At 33.7% G+C, this 16425-nt stretch overlaps 1 protein-coding gene across 1 annotated transcript in view; it reads right to left on the bottom strand.

Annotated features, from left to right (window-relative positions):
• Positions 1-6636: 6636 nt before the first annotated feature.
• Gnf1 (germ line transcription factor 1) overlaps positions 6637-16425 on the bottom strand; it is an 86398-nt gene continuing 76609 nt past the window's right edge. Inside the window, exons 14-16 of the mRNA XM_089107158.1 lie at positions 15178-15391; positions 13972-14172; positions 6637-6843 (exon numbers count right to left, since the gene is read on the bottom strand). Coding sequence (XP_088963284.1) covers positions 6730-6843; positions 13972-14172; positions 15178-15391 — 529 coding nt within the window. The 3' untranslated portion in view covers positions 6637-6729. The remainder of the gene's footprint in view (positions 6844-13971; positions 14173-15177; positions 15392-16425) is intronic.

Here is a 16425-nt window from a genome sequence, read left to right on the forward strand (position 1 = left end):
TTTAAATATAAATAATTTTATTCAAATTATAGTAAGAATTGGGAGTGGGTTCCTGTCCCGGGCTAAAACCATGTGCAGTCAAACATGTTCATAACGTATATTCCATGCCCCAGGGAAAACGAAATCATCTTTAAAATAAGAGGAAAAAAAAGAGAAAATAAAATTAGATGATATTAAAATAAACAGTTCAATCTGCTTCAAAAGACTGATTATCCAGCAGCTGAATCCGCAGTTTGGACTTCAACTGATTCAATTAAACTGATCATGTATCCTTGGACTAAACCTATTCCAAAGCTCAAGTGATCTACATAGAACCGAGAAAGCATTAGTATTTAGTTTTTCTATACACAAATGTCATCAGGTCGAAAATCACTATTCAGCAAATAGGCCTATTAAAATATTAATGAAATGACATACAATATTTATTTAATAATAATAAAAAAAAATAACCGCACCATGGCAAACTGAACATATACACACAAAAAATAAAAATAAAGTATAACTATTCCAAAAAAATTATGAATGATCCATAACCACACGGATTATTCAGCAAACATTTTTTACACTAATAAAATTTCTATTTTCTAACCCCCGACAAGCCATCCCTCTTCAGGTTTGTCTCTCCCAATTTTTTTCTATCTCAAACCTCATAACTCCTCATTATTCTTTTCACACATCGGACAATATAATAACGACCATCTTTAACTCTTACCTTTCCCAAATTTTTTTTTCTATTGCCAAGCAGTTAAAACTTCCCTTTTAATGAAATTATCCCCTTAATATTCAATGCCCCCAGACCTACTTTTAAATTTAACTCCTCTCTAGTTCTTCTTTAACCCTCTTATGCAATTTTAGTGACGGCCGGGGCCGGATTTAAAGCTTTAATGCTTCTAAGCCCAGGCATTCTTGCCCCTCCGTTCTTACGAGATATTCAGGGATATCCCCGAGAATTCAGGGATAGTGGAAGCTTGATCAGAAAGTAAAATTTTAATCAGAAAAAAAACTAGCCACTCTTAGATTTTTATGAAAGTGCATAAGAAGCTTTGTGGCTCTGGTCTTCCTGAAATTAAATTGACTTGCGTGTAACATTTCTCGTAGTTTCAGATGGAAAAAAACAATAACGTTTATAGTCTTTTTTAAGGATGCTTATTGTGGCGGGTAACACCAAAATAGGTCGATAATTCCAAAAATACACCCTCGGAATCGACCCCTGACACTGCACTGGTTTTGTCGTCGGCGGCGAATAGCTCGATTTCTAGGGAAAACGGCGACACGTCGTCACGCACCGCCGGAACCTTTTGGCGCATCGCTAATTTTTTCTCCAACGACATGCTACCTGCTGACGCCAATTTTTCTTATTAGGAACGAGCTTTAAATCTGTTCAGAACGCACCGCGTAACGCATAGTTCAAATCTGAATAAACAGACGAGTTTGTTGAAGCCTTTTAGAACCCCAAGGGCTCGTACTAGATAATGACACACATAAATTCAAGGAAAATGTTACGCAAACAACAAAACTAAAAAATCTGTACGATCAAGAGTCTTTTTCAGACTTTTTACTCTATTGCTATTCAAAGAACGGTAGCGTTCACTTCCCTCCATGTCTTTGTTTTCAGGATACCTGTCGGTGTACTCAATAAAACACAGTATTCATAGTATCATACCTTTCAACCCTGTGTGTTTCATAACAGTAAAGCAGCTTTTGTTCTTCGTGGGGAGCAGAGTACAGAAGAAGTACTATACTAGAAAGAGTTCACTAAGAGTAGAATAGAAGATCCAGAAAATCGGACTCTCACCACAGGAATTCTTCACATTTTTTGAGAAATGACAGAGAAGGTTCGTATAAAAGAACTAGTGCACAGAAAGTTTCATCATCATTCAGGAATAACTCCAATTCATCAACATATGCCAGATGTCCTTACAGATGGCTCATATAAGACTGTTTTTTCCTTTTATTTTGTAGCCCAGTTAATCGCATGTTTACATTCCTATGTCTGGGTTATAGGATGTTCGACTGTAATCCTTAGGGTAGTAGTACATATAGTAATTAATAACAATCGTATCTTACTTGTTCAATTCAAAAATGTTTTCCAATAAAAATCACTATACGCAAGCAATGGGCAATTTTTTTAACTTAAAGACCTTTTCCCAGGGGCCGTGGGGGTCGTGGTATTTCCAAAGGTATAGTTATGTGGCCTTTCAACTATGCTGAACAAAATGGTTATCTCAAGCTTTTGGTCGGACGATTTTGACAGAAAAGGGCCTAGTTGCCCTCCAATCTCTTTTAGAGAATATATCCGTTGGGAGGAGGTATTTTTCCGTAGTGGTGGAGCCGTATTTCCTGGTATTTTTTAAAAACGATCCGAAATTAAGTAAAATATACAAATTTTTTCAGCTTAAAGTAAAGAGAAACACTAAAACTAAAACAAACAGAATTTTGTCCCATTTTTTTTAAGAGCGACTGCTGAAGTATAGATTTTCACATTGGGAGGTTAGCTTCTGGAGTGAACTCTCCAGAGGAAATTTTACACGGGGGGAAATTTGCCAAAATTAATATGCAAATTCTGTTTTAATTTTTGGTTTACTGTGAGCCAAATTTGAACCTGCATTAATTGAAAAACGTTCAGAAACTAAATTAAAAAAATAAATTTTTCAACTGAACGTAAGGAGCAACGTTAAAACTTAAAACGAACAGAAATTATTCCGTATATGAAAGGGGATGCTCCCTCCTCAACGGTCCGCTCTCTGCGCTGAAGTTTGACTCTGTCAAAACTCTACTTTTTAAAGTAATAAAAAATGTTACCCTAGAGCCTAGAGCATTACATAGTTTGTTCAGTTGCGTAGAACAAGAAAAGTCTTTCAAGCCCTAAATTTTCTTTCTATAAAATTTCTATGAAAATCAAATTTTATCAATGTGTAATATTCACCACTTTTCAATGCAATCCAGTGATACAATTTTTCATTTGAAATGATAGGAGAAAGCAGCTAGTAGGAAAAGGGAGGATTTGCAAGGTATCTCACACAGCATTTATTAAATACTTCTTAGAAGTGAACAAAAAGCTACTTACCCCATTTAGTGATAGATTTTTATAAAGAAATTTCTTACCATTTGATATAGGTTTAAAACACACTAGGAAAAGCCATTAATTACCCCATTTAGTGATAGATTTTTATAAAGAAATTTCTTACCATTTGATATAGGTTTAAAAACACACTTGGAAGAGCCATTAACTAAATTTCACCAAAATTGGCCTCGAGGCATTTTCAAAAAGAGACACATACAACACGACTGCTTTAAGTCTTAAACAGAAAGAAATGAAGGCAGTAAGTAAACCCCCCCCCCAATTTAAATTTTCCAAGAAGCTCGAAAAAAAAAAATTTACTGATATTATTATGAACTCTGCCTCTATAGCTGACATTTTACTGCCTTCATTTCTTCCTATTTTCTGTCTAAATCAAGAGGGAAATGGATTATTTCTGATTTTCGCCATCAACCTTTGAAAGTTATATACAATTATTCTTCTTTTTTTCAGACGAAAAAATGTGATTTTCTGTTTTTTAAGCTGTAAGAAGCTACAAGTGTGGTTTCTATTAAATTTGAAAATAGTATTACTCGTATATTGAATAGGGTTCATCAACTTTCGACTCGTCAGTTTTAGTGACAGTTTCGGCAACTGTACAATTTAAGCCTCAAATTATTATTGATTGTAAGAGCCGGTCTTAAAAAGAATTGTGTCTTTGATTATTATTCGTAATTCTTTCATTCTCTTATTTGGTATGAGAATTCTTGCAAACTCCCACAACATAAAATTTCTCTTGAAACATTCACCCCCTGGAAAATTCCCTCTCCATGGAAAATTGTCCCCATGGAAAACACTCCCCACAGAAAATCGTCCCACACCCGAAAACTGTATTCATTTTTTCCAATAACAAATACTATACGTAAGCAATGGGCAAATTTTATAACTTAAAGACCTTTCCCCAAGGACCGTGGGGGGACGTGGTATCTCTGAAGGTACTCTCTAAATTACTCTCCATTTCAGGATTTATTTACTTTATTTTGATTTCAGGATTTATTTGCCTAATTTTGGATTTCAGGATTTCTTTGCCTTTTTTTTGGATTTCAGAATTTCTTTTCTTTGCCTTTTTTTTTTGGATTTCAGGATTTCTTTTCTTTTTTTTAGGATATCAGAATTTCTTTGCCTTTTAACATCAGGATTTCTTTGCCTTTTTCTTTGATTGTATGAAATTAAAACCTCTTTCAATTTTGGATTATAGATATGATGATGTGGTTTTCGGTGGATATGTACCAAACACCTACAAGGATCGTGAACTGGTGTTTCAAACAAGAGAGCTTTCTAGTCTGTCAGAACAGGCCGGGCAGCACAAAATCTGTAGACCGCCTCTGCCCGACAATTCACTGAATTTATTCTTTCTTTACTCGAAGCTTTTATCATTTTATGAAAGCTGTGATAAATCATGTAAGTTTCTTACTTTTGAACAATAGGCACCGACTGGTCATTGATACCATCATTTGCTTTAACACAAGACTAAAAAAGAGAAAATAACAAAAAGACTTACAAAAAGGAATAAAGTTCAAAAACAGAAAACATGGTTTTTATATATATACAAAGGACATAAAAACTTTCAAAGAGTTTTCCTCCAAAAGAAGTTAAGATGACTTCAGATGTCCCAACTTCGTTGATGATTGAAAAGTATGTGGATTTTATAACCAAATTTGACTCTGACAAGAATGCATACGAATACGAAATCTATTAGTATAAGCTAACGATACTTCTGCTTAGTTTCAAAAGTCCTTGGGTTTGCGAGTTTTTTTTTTAATTTCTTTTTGTAGGAAACTGAACGCCAGGACAGTCATGAAAATACAAAATATGAAGATTGCTAAACATGGAAATTACGATTTCCCGAATACTATTGAATAATAACCCAAAAACTTGGGCCTTTGACTACTGTATTAATTTTCCAGTAAATTTATTGTAGTTGATGAAAAAATTGCCGGACAATACTGTAAAATATTAACCGTATATATTTGATGTGAGCGCTAATGTTGCACAAGTTTCACATATTGTTATGCGTAATGTTCACACTGACCTGTGAGTTGCGGTACCTTTGCACCATAGGTCTAAATCCACGCCGTCTTTAAACGTTTTTGCGTTTGTATATGTATTGATTCATGTGTCTTGTTGGTTTTTCTTTGTTTTAACTTTTGTTCTTAGTCTCTGTTTCTTCTTCCAAAAGAAAAAACAAATATAATTTGAAAGATACAACACATTCAAGGCTTTAGGATAATTAAAATAGCAGTACTTCTACTTTATTACGTTTTAACTTCATGATTGACCCTTAAATTTTTAGATTCACAAAGACATTCCCTTAGAACAAGGAATATTAATAAAAATTATACCTTTTTAACCATCAACCACTATTTTTGTTGTTATTATTTACTATTTTTTTTTTAGAAGTCCATACTAAAATGAAGTTAACACCTACTCCAGCCCATGCTCAGACACAAGTGAAACGGCAAACAAAATACTGTCCTGGATATTTTTCCACCTGACGATTAAACGTTAAAATAAACCAGTATGAACTAATTTTTTTAGCTATCTTCATTCTTTATTTTGCAGACTTAGTTAAGTTGACACCTGAATGTGCTACTCTGAAGTAATTCACTGATAAACAACCAAGGGAAGCCAGGGTGCAAGGGCCCTCAAAAGGGAGAGCAAAGGAAGTACAAGAGGGCTCATCCTCACTAGAAAACCAACAATTTAGAAAGGGCATAATTTGTGACTTTTGGGACAAAAAAGAAGATATTGTTATGACGAAAAAAATGTTTCTTCATAAAGCCGCCCCGGAAGATTATTGTCAAAATATTGACCACCAACCTAAACAGCGGGGGAAGAAGTTTAAATCTAATTGCAGTCTTCAGATTTTTTTGTAACGTGTTGCCATAAAACCTATTGTTCTGTAGGACGTACGGCCGGTTTAATTTGAATATGATCGAATACTACATCGTTTCTCTGCAGATTTTAACAGATTTTCTGGCAATATAATTTCCTTTTTAATGGAAATATAATTTCCATTACTATCAAAATCATTGAAGGTCCGGCTCTTTATCTCTCTTACAATCTCCATTGTTATGTATGCAAGTGAAACATGGTAAATTAAAGCTGATGACGAAAGGCGAATCTCTGCATTTGAAACAAAATGTCTCCGTCGCATAGCAGGGATCACCTACATCGACCGAGTAACCAATGAAGACCTCCGTAAACTCCTCCACTGCTCATACACTATCATAGATCGAATTAGAAGTCAGCAACTCTACTGGCTTGGTCATATCTAGCGATTGTCATCAAATCAACTCCCCAACATCACGTTTAAAGGATGGGTACATGGCACATGACCTCGTTGCCGACCTCGCAAGAGATGGTACGACAACTTCAATGGCTAGAACCTCCTCCAACTCCTGGGTCTTACACCAGATAGAACCGAATACCGTCGCCATATTCAACGACTAGTGAGAAGAGAAGCAGCCCCAACACAGCCACAAAGGCCAGATGGGATATAAGTAAGTAAGTCAAGTCATAATTCCTTTAGTAATCTTAAAACAGATTTAAAAAATTTGAAATTTTAATTAGACAACTTGGTGAAAAGCTTATAAATACAATTTATCAATTAATCCACAAAGCCAAAAAGTTACAGATGGCACTTCTTCTCATTTTCCTCTTCCTCTTCCTCTAGTAGGTTTACTGCCACCCTGTGTTACTTTGCCTTTTCCTTTACTCGTTGATTCGCCATCAGTTTTTTTGCTACGTGGCTTACTCTTTACCTAAAAAAAATAACAGAGGTTTAAAGACAATACATTGCAGCAGTAGCCAGCTGACACTGTGTTCGCAATATTAGCTAAGATCATCTAAGAGAGAAGGTTTATCTCTCTTAAGACAAGTTTTGGATTCACTATTTCTTTTAGTTTATTCTGTTTTTGTTTATTTCAAAATTTGGCACTGGCCAACTTTGGCTCATGAAAGGTGAAGATTGAAATCCTTGCATGATTTGGTTCAAAAATGTGCAATATTCTTACTTTTACCCCAATAAATTTGACGGTGAGGTATATGTGTGTGGAGGGGAGTTGATAGAGGCCAATGACCCAATGTGTTCCTCCATTCATAATGATTGTAAATCTTTGCAAGCTTCCACTTCGAACCAGGTTTAGCACATCTACCTTTCTCATAAATAATTAGCAGAAGGATGGGAGCGGAGGAAGGGGTAGTACCAGTGGCCAGCTTTGGCTCTTGAAATTCTTGCGAGATTCTGGCCCAGAGAGGTACAATATGAGTACGTTCTTCCAAAAAGTTGGAATACAACAAGGTAAGTGGGAGGGGAAGGTTGGGCTATGGAGTGACCACGAGCCCACTTTTCGGCAACACATTGTTTTTGCAGCAAGTCAAATAATTTTTGAACTGGGTGATTATCGATTTTTTTTCTGGTCTGTACTACAGAAAAGAGTTGTTTAGGCCTTGATAATTTTCACAAGATGCAGAGTAATTTTCAAATTGTAAATAGGCTGTTAAAATACGAAAAATATAAACACGAAAGAAACAAAACTAATGAACCGGAAATACGACGCCATGACAGCATGGACACAAGTTGAAGTGACATCAGGGTGCATTTTCGAGGGCTAAAGACCTGAAAGAGTGGAGAGAAGAGCAAAAAATTAGTGTAGCCAGATATTATAACGTTATCCTAAAACTTTTTTCTTTGCAACTTAATATTGCTCCTATAATGTCTGCAAGAGTAGTTTAACCAAATGATGACCACCAGTTTGTAGCATGAGATGAAAAAATGGCGCAAATGTTTATCAAAATACTCTATGGTGGCATTTGGAAATTACAGACTTATGTTGCTTTCAAACTGCGCTGTAGAACCCTCCATACCACAATACTTTAAGAGTTTACACTACGCTACATAAATCAGAAATATTATGTCATGATAACATTGGTACAAGAGAAAGTGACGTAAGTGTATATATCTGAGGCCCGAATGTCACTCATGAGGCCAAAACACACGAGTGAGTGGAATGGAGAGCGAAAACTCAGCGAAGCAAAATATTTTAATTTTATCCTAAAATTTGAAATCCTTGATCTCAGCAACCCTTGAATCCCAATTTTAGCGGAGATCTAACATCATCTAAGATAAGATAAAGCCTTATTCTCAAAACGATTCCCGAAGCGAACATTGCCGAACTTAGAAATAAATGCAATTTAAAATATGCACATCGTCGTGTCTTCTCAGCTCATCAAAACACTCGTTTTTATTTATTTTATTCACTATCTAAATTACAAATTTCATCCATTAGCTACAAGCTTCAATATCTTCAGTTAATTTATAATTCTTCTTCATCAGAAACCTAAAACTATGTTCCTTATGGATAGATGTCAAAACTGCATCAAATAAATATTTCATCCTAAAAAATATCCATTTTTCAAATAGAAAATCGAAAGTGAACTTGACAGTTACAATAAAAAAACAAACAAACAGTGGTTATAGGGATACAATAAACATTTTAAAAAATCTATAAACAATTAATAAACAGTCCAAAATAACCTATGAAAAATCAGTAATTATAGGGATACAATAATCACATTCAATCAGCCGGAATATAGATAGAAATAAACCTTTATATGATTGTTAGTATTGTAATAAAAGAAGGACTGATCAAAAAAGAAGGGCAAACTCAAAAATCAATAACTAATAAAAAAAAATACATAAAAAAAATTGCAGGAATAAATAGGGATACACAATATTATAATTATACGGATACAAAAATAGAAGAACAAAATAAAAGCATCAACAGATCATCTAAAAAATCTATAAAAAAATCAATAAATACAAGGATTCATAGGGATACAAAATGTTATAATTATAGAGATACAAAAAGGACAAAATAAAAAAATCAATAAATAACGCAAAAAAATCTATAAATATATATATATAAAAAATAATTATATGGATACAATGATCATCTTCAAAAAGCTGCACAAATATACTTCCTTACATGATTATTAGTATTATAATAAAAGAAGGACTGATAATTATAAAATAACATTTTAGATTTTAGATAGATAATTTTATTTGACAAAAAAACAAAAACAAAAAAAAGAACATTTTTGCTGAACCTGCTAAGAAAACCCCTAAGGGCTTGTTGGGAGAAAATGGGAATCTTCTATACTAGATATTCCAAAAAATACTATTTTAGATTAATCTACTAGGTAATATAAATAAATTCACACATACAAAAACCATTCTACTTACACAAAACACATACATAAATACTATTCTTTTGCAAGGAAAAATCTTTTGGTTGTGGCCTTGAAGGTTACCAGATGACTTGCATTTCAAATCGCAACCGGTATTATATCCTATACACCGGGAACATAATTTCTTATTGCAAAAGAAGCTCTAGTCGTTTTTAAAAAATGATTTACAAGATTTGATGCTCCATATGTATAATGAAGATGGAGAAACCTTCTAAGGGAAAAATATTTTCGAAAGAAGAGGGAAGCAAATTGTTGAGATATTTATGCATGAAAATACTATCTTGATTATCTCTAGTTTTTGAAATATCAAGAAGTTGATTCTTAATGTAAACATTTGTTAATATTTTGAGCAATGAATATTTTAGGTGACAAAAGTTTAACAGATTTATTTTGAATTTTCTGAATTTTTTTATAACATGACATAAAATTACTTGCCCATATAGAGCAACCATAGGAAATATATAGGTAAAAAATAGCAAAATAAAGTAATCTAATAATGCTCTTTCAAACCAACTTTTTAACTCGATGATGCACACCCAGAGATCTTGAAAATTTTGAAGCTATAATATCAGAGTGTGTTTTCCATGATAGATTTTCGTCAATCATAAAACCCAAATACTTTGTTACCCTTACTCTTTTTATTTGATTATTATTTACAATTAGTTCTGAATTAGTTTCAATACTATATGCCCGAGACAATAAAATGTAATTAGTTCTGGTATAATTTAATGTCAAAAGATTAAAATCTCCCCACTCAATAAACTCGATCAATGCCTTTCTCATTTTACCAAAAAGTAGATTAACCGATGGCGCAGCAACAAGTAAAAGAGTATCATCTGCAAAAAGGATTGTACCAGCCTCTGACAATAATATTCAATTCGAACGATAAAAAATAAAAATAAAAAAGGACCTAGTATAAACCCTTGAGGTACTCCGCATGTTATCCCATTAGCTACAGAAGTTGAAGACCCATTCACCACAATTTGCTTCCGTCCACTCAAATAAGATTTAAAAAATAAGATGCCATTTCCAGTCACACCGATTTTTATCCAGCTCAAGTAAAAATTTTATATGGTCAATTGTGTCAAAGGCTTTCTTTAAATCTAGAAATAAGGCAGCTGGAATCAAACACAATTTGAACGCCTCATTTACCCAATCCACAAGTTTGGTTGTAGCCATTTCAGTTGATAGTCTTTTCCTGAAACCAAATTGAGTGTTTACGAGAATTTTATTTTTTTCAACGTAATTAATTAGCCTAAATCCAATTACATTTTCATTTATTTTCGAAAAAAAGGGGGAATAGAAATGGGTCTTTTATTTGAAGGGTTATCTTTCTTACCACCTTTGTGTAATGATGTTATCTTAGCGACCTTCAAAGCTTCCAGGAAAATCTCCTTGTCCATTGATTTTTTAATCAAATGACATTGAGTAGGTGTTATAACTGAATGAACCAACTTTGCAATCTTCTGGGAAATCCCATCTACACCACTTGAATTCGAATATAATCCATTGATAATTTGTCCCTGTTTCATTTACATCACAGGGATTAAAAGTAATTTGAGTATTTACTAGAACTTCAGATTGAACCATTTTGGGAACCTGTTTTTTTCCGAGCATCTTCACATAGTTTTGCGCCCTCACTACAAAAATATTTACATAATTAATTTGATATATCATTTGGAGTGGTAAAATTTCCCCTTTCAGTTTGTAGTTTAGCGATAACCTCTATTTTATCCTTTTGACCCATGAGCAAATTAACTGTTTTTTAGTTTTTTTTTCATGTCACATCTATGCTTCATAAATTCATTTTGCAAATAGTTTTTTTCAGCTTTTTGTTTCAATCCATTGAATATATTCCTATAGGTTTTGAATTGCTGAAAATTAATAGTAGATTGTTCAGCTAAATATGCTTTATAAAGTTAATTTTTTCGGTTTATAGAATTTAGAATAGCCTGAGTAATCCATGGTTTTCTACGGAATTTTGCCCTAGCCCTTTTAGGTCTTTTAAGAGGATACGTCTTATTTAATACATTTGTATGGGTTCGAATAAAAATATCATATACAGCCGATGGGTCATCTTCTTCAAATACTGGAGAAAAATCTACATCACCCATTTCTATCTCAAATTCTTTTTAATTATTTTCTCTTATATCAAGGAAGAATTTTTTATTTAAATGGTCATTCTTAGCAATCATTCCACAGGAATTCTTTAATTAACTCATGAGAAAAAAGTGGCCCGATCCATCCGTAATTAAAACATCAACTTACGAACATTCAAGTAGATTTCCGTCCAGAATATATTGTCAATTAGCGTTGCAGATTTCCCAGTAACTCGTGTAGGGATAGTTATCAGTGGAAATAGAAAAGAAGATATCTTTAAATTGAGAAAATCTAGACGATTTGAACTTTTAAAGAGGTTATTAAAATCTCTCATCAATACTTTATATTTAAGTTCACTATTCACATTTTCCATCTCCCTAATAAAAAATTTCATCATTATATAATGGTGTTTTATATACTAAACCAACAATTATATTTTTATCACAATTACCATCAATTTCAATAAAAAGGGTCTCTATCCTTCCCTCAAGCCACAGCGAGAGATATTCCCTCACCCAATATGAAACTCCTTCGTTTATCAAGAATGCCAAACCTCCTCGCTCCATAACCTGCCATTCTTTTCTTTCACTAACATGACATGAAAATTGGAAATCCCAAATTGAATAATCATTCCTATTTGAGATAAACGTTTCACTAAGTCCTATTACTAACGGTGATTCTTGTAAGTCACTCAAAATGTTACACAGGGTAGATATGCTGTCCTAAGACTTTGGCAATTCCAAAATAAAAGAAAATCATCATCTTTAACTGACCAATTTTTCAGCGACTGTTTATCCACACGATTACTTGCTTTCATAGCTTGCGTATTATTTCCTTCACTTAAATTATCATTAGCAATGGAGGTAGATAATAAATGGTTAACAGACAGCCTACTACTTTCAATATCTGACAGTCTATCCGTCATACTATCCATACTAAAACATTAACCCACTGAAATATTGCAACTCTTAATTATCTAAACAACAAACCAACAAGATCTTATAACAAAAAAACAACAACTGAGGATACAAAAACAAAGAATTCCAAATAGCAAAAAAAGAATTGAATATTGATTCAACACAACACAACAATGGATTATTGATCAGTGATTAGGTCATTAAGAGACCCGATTTTCAAGATGGCTGAACCATTTTCTGATTTAGCTAAAATGCGGCCGCCATGAGTCCACACATTCCTAACACAAAATTTATCACGTGCCACATTTAACAGTTGTTTGGGCTTTGGTGTTAAGTACTCAGATATAAATACTTTTGATCGGGCCAGACGGAAATTATCCACTAAAGATGCTCGAGTAAGTAAGCGCTCGGTTGGCTTAATATCCGTAGCAATCAACTTAGTACGAAATAGTTCTAAAACACTATTAGTCAGTGTTTCTCCACCTGTCTGAGACAGTCTGTGAATTAGAAAAGCATTCGACTTTCTTTCCTGTTCTAGATCGTCGTTGCGGTATTCTAGAATCTCAATACAGTTTTCTAGCGATACAATTTGAGCATGGAACCCTTTAAGCATTTTTTCTACACTAGCAAACTTGGAACTGCAGTCCAGATTGATCGCATCATAGATCTCAGTGACTGTAGTGTTAATTACTTGTTCATTGATCAAATTTTTGTCCCCTGAACATTTCTCAGTCACCTGCTTGTGAATATCTTGACGAAGATTTTCTTTCAATTTGGCAATTTCATTCTGTGTGTTAACAAGTGTAGACGAGAGAGAAGAGACACTGTTTGCCGAGGCAATTCCCATTATTTCTTTATGCACATCCGGAAATGTGACAAGTTCAGTGAATGCACTTTGAACTCCTTTTGTTTTTTTTCTTTGAAGCATTGGCGAAATTTTCTTCAAAATGCAAAATGAACACCTCACTCAATGATGCTTTTTCATGTGAACCGTAGCAAAATACTTGATAAGATTTTTCCTTCTTCGATACAGTTATACCAACTATTCGAACAGGCCATAAAAGATAGCCGTAGAATTTGCCAAATGCAACGTCGTTAATATTATAAGGCGTTTCACGATTAATAATGTCTAATTTCTTCACAAAAAAAACAGTCAAACGGGTTTTGCGAAAAACGAATGACACGACCTTATGTATATGAATGCCTAGCAGCGACTGATGACAATGGGGGGGGGGGGATAAAAAAAGGGAGAGCTGAATACAGCCAAAATATATCAAAAAGTACAATGTAACTCTCTCTTGTTAATTAGTCAATGACAGGACGAAGCCTGATTTTAAACTTAAACATAAATCTAAAGTAAATTATATATAAATATAAGTTATGCATAACTGATATAAAAAATGAATTTCAAATCGAATTTAAATAAATATAATGGTTATAAATTTAAAATAAGTTTATAAATGAAGTACAAATTTAATATGAATATATATTTTATTTATAATAATAAAAATGTATGCATTATACTGGTTCTATTATCAGGACCACTACATAAGAAAGAGTGAAACAAAATCTTCTGGTATTTATTGGACGTAAAAACTATAGCCAAATAAGGGAAAGTCAAACCTTGATCATAGCATCTTTTTTCAGATCATCCTCATCTTCATCTTCTTCTAAAAGAGCTTCTTCTTCTTCAGCAGTCATACCTTCCTCATCTAGCCCTTCAGTGGCAAGACCACCACCTCCTCTCACTTTAGACATTTTCATATCAGCATAGGGGGTAAGGTGTCCTTCCTTATTAAAGGTCCGAGTGAATGCAGATTTGACCTGGGTTAGATAAGCAAATTTTTACCTGAAGATTTTGATAAATGAACACAGACCTACTATTTTTCCCAACTAAAAAAAAAGAAAAAAAAGAGAGGTTGCTAGAAAATGAAGAACCATGATTTGGAACGATCGACATAAAACAATAGACCGTGACCAAAGCTGTGGTTCGGTCTCCCTTTTAGGGCTCCAATGAAAGAAAGGTTAAGATGATAGGGTTAACTTTTACAGATTAAGGATGTTCATAGAACTTCATAGGAAGTATATTCAAGAGTGAAGCTTTGAACAGATTAGGGCAGAGGAGGTGAGTGCGAGTTGTGTCGGCTCCAGGTAGGTCGGTACTACAATGAGGTGTTAGCAGAATTCGTAGACAAGGTTGTCAACGGTACATCGATTTTTTTACATGGATTTTTGTTACGATTTTACTAGTCGGACAAACACTTCGGAGGGGGGGGGGGGTGATCAACCACCCCCGCCACTGGATAAGGCCTTGCGTAGGAGAGTGAAAAATAACATACGAAAATTCAACAGTGATTATAATCCTTAAACATAATATTGTGTAATATATAACATTCTTTTACGTCATATTAATATCAAATTATGTAATGGAAAATTATGTTTTAGTCCTTGGAGAACGGTTTGCTCAAGAAAATCTTATGTCATTTCTAAAGTTAGAATATCTTGATGTGTAATCGTTTTAAGACTTAAGGTGGCAGAATATTTGAGTGTCATATTATTGATAAACAAAATAAATTATGATATTAGGCCTATCACTTAAAGAACAAGGAAAAAGAAAGAGGGTGGAAAGGCATACTGTCGGGTTCTTCCAAGGACCCCAGACCTACACCTAAGTAACGTTTACACGATGTTTTTATTGAGAAAAGGGGAGAGAGAAAAATCCATACAAACAGTAAGAAACAAGCGAGCACTATGCCCAAACGTCCCTAGAGTGTATCCAAATCATAGCCTTCTTCTTTCTAAAAATCTAACAATTGTTAATTATCTAACCTTAGATTCCACTTGGCTCATAGGATCTTTCCTTCCCGGCCAGGTTGTCAAGGATAAAATATCCCCCAAATCTTCACGAATCAAATCATACGATGTCATAGCTTCAACTGATTTTTCTACACCATCTGTACCCTCTTTTATCAAAGGCCTAGTGATCGCGTCCCGTATATACTGAATGTAGTCCATATTCACTGCTCTTTTGCTACCAGAGATTCTAAAAAGAAATGACGACAGTTAAATTGGAATCTTTTATAGTCCCGTGTGTTGTTGCAGCTGAGTTCAAAACCCTGGATCCTGTATTACCAAGCTGAGATCAACCCCACTACAAGACCCAGAGAATCTCCTCGTTTTCGAATTAAAATGCAAAGCATGTACATATCATCATAGCCAGAATATTACTTATGAGAGAGGGGGAAAGCAGCCAGGATTTTTTTAAAGCATGAATCAAGAAAAAAAAAATATTATCAGGTAAATTCATCCAACATCTTAAACTTAAGGAACTTTAAAAGCGCAGACATCTCGAAGGACGCCCAATACGTAATATCTGTTCAATACCCCGTGCCTATACGTAATTAAATAAAAAAAACAAGTTTTTTAAACTGAAAATAAGGAGCGACATTAAAACTTAAAACGAACAGAAATTATTCCGTATGTGAAAGGTGCTGTCCCCTCCTCAACGTCTCGCTCTTTACGCTAAAGTTTTTTATTGTTTTAAAAAATAAAGTTGTGAGAGAGTCAAACTTTAGCGTAAAGAGCGAGGCGTTGAGGAGGGGACAGCCCCTTTCATATACGGAATAATTTCTGTTCGTTTTAAGTTTTAAGGTCGCTCCTTACTTTCAGTTTAAAAAACTTGTTTTTTTTTATTTAATTTCTGATCGTTTTTTAGTTAATGCAGATTTTATTTGCATAAATATTTTAGTTTTCTTTTTCTTAATGGATGTATTTACAAATTAACTTAATTAAATAAATTATTTATTCTTATATTTTTCTTCTTTCAAAAAATACAAAGTTTCAGATTTTTGCAGATTTGATCTTGAAACCTACGTAATTGTGTTTTCTGATACTCTGAATCTAACGATGGGATTTTCATTAAAATTAATTCACTTGTAGGTGATGTTTCCCCCCTCTTTAAAAAATCGAGTAAATTTTCTCAGGCGCTCAGCCTCTAATGAGTAATACTAAACTTAATAAAATTTATATATTTAGAATCAGCATTATAAACACATTCTTTTGATACATTTATTTACA

This window comes from Artemia sp. Qi Xiang Cuo, chromosome 21, assembly GCF_049724085.1.
Source record: "Artemia sp. Qi Xiang Cuo chromosome 21, ASM4972408v1, whole genome shotgun sequence".
NCBI classification, from domain to species: Eukaryota; Metazoa; Arthropoda; class Branchiopoda; order Anostraca; family Artemiidae; genus Artemia; species Artemia sp. Qi Xiang Cuo.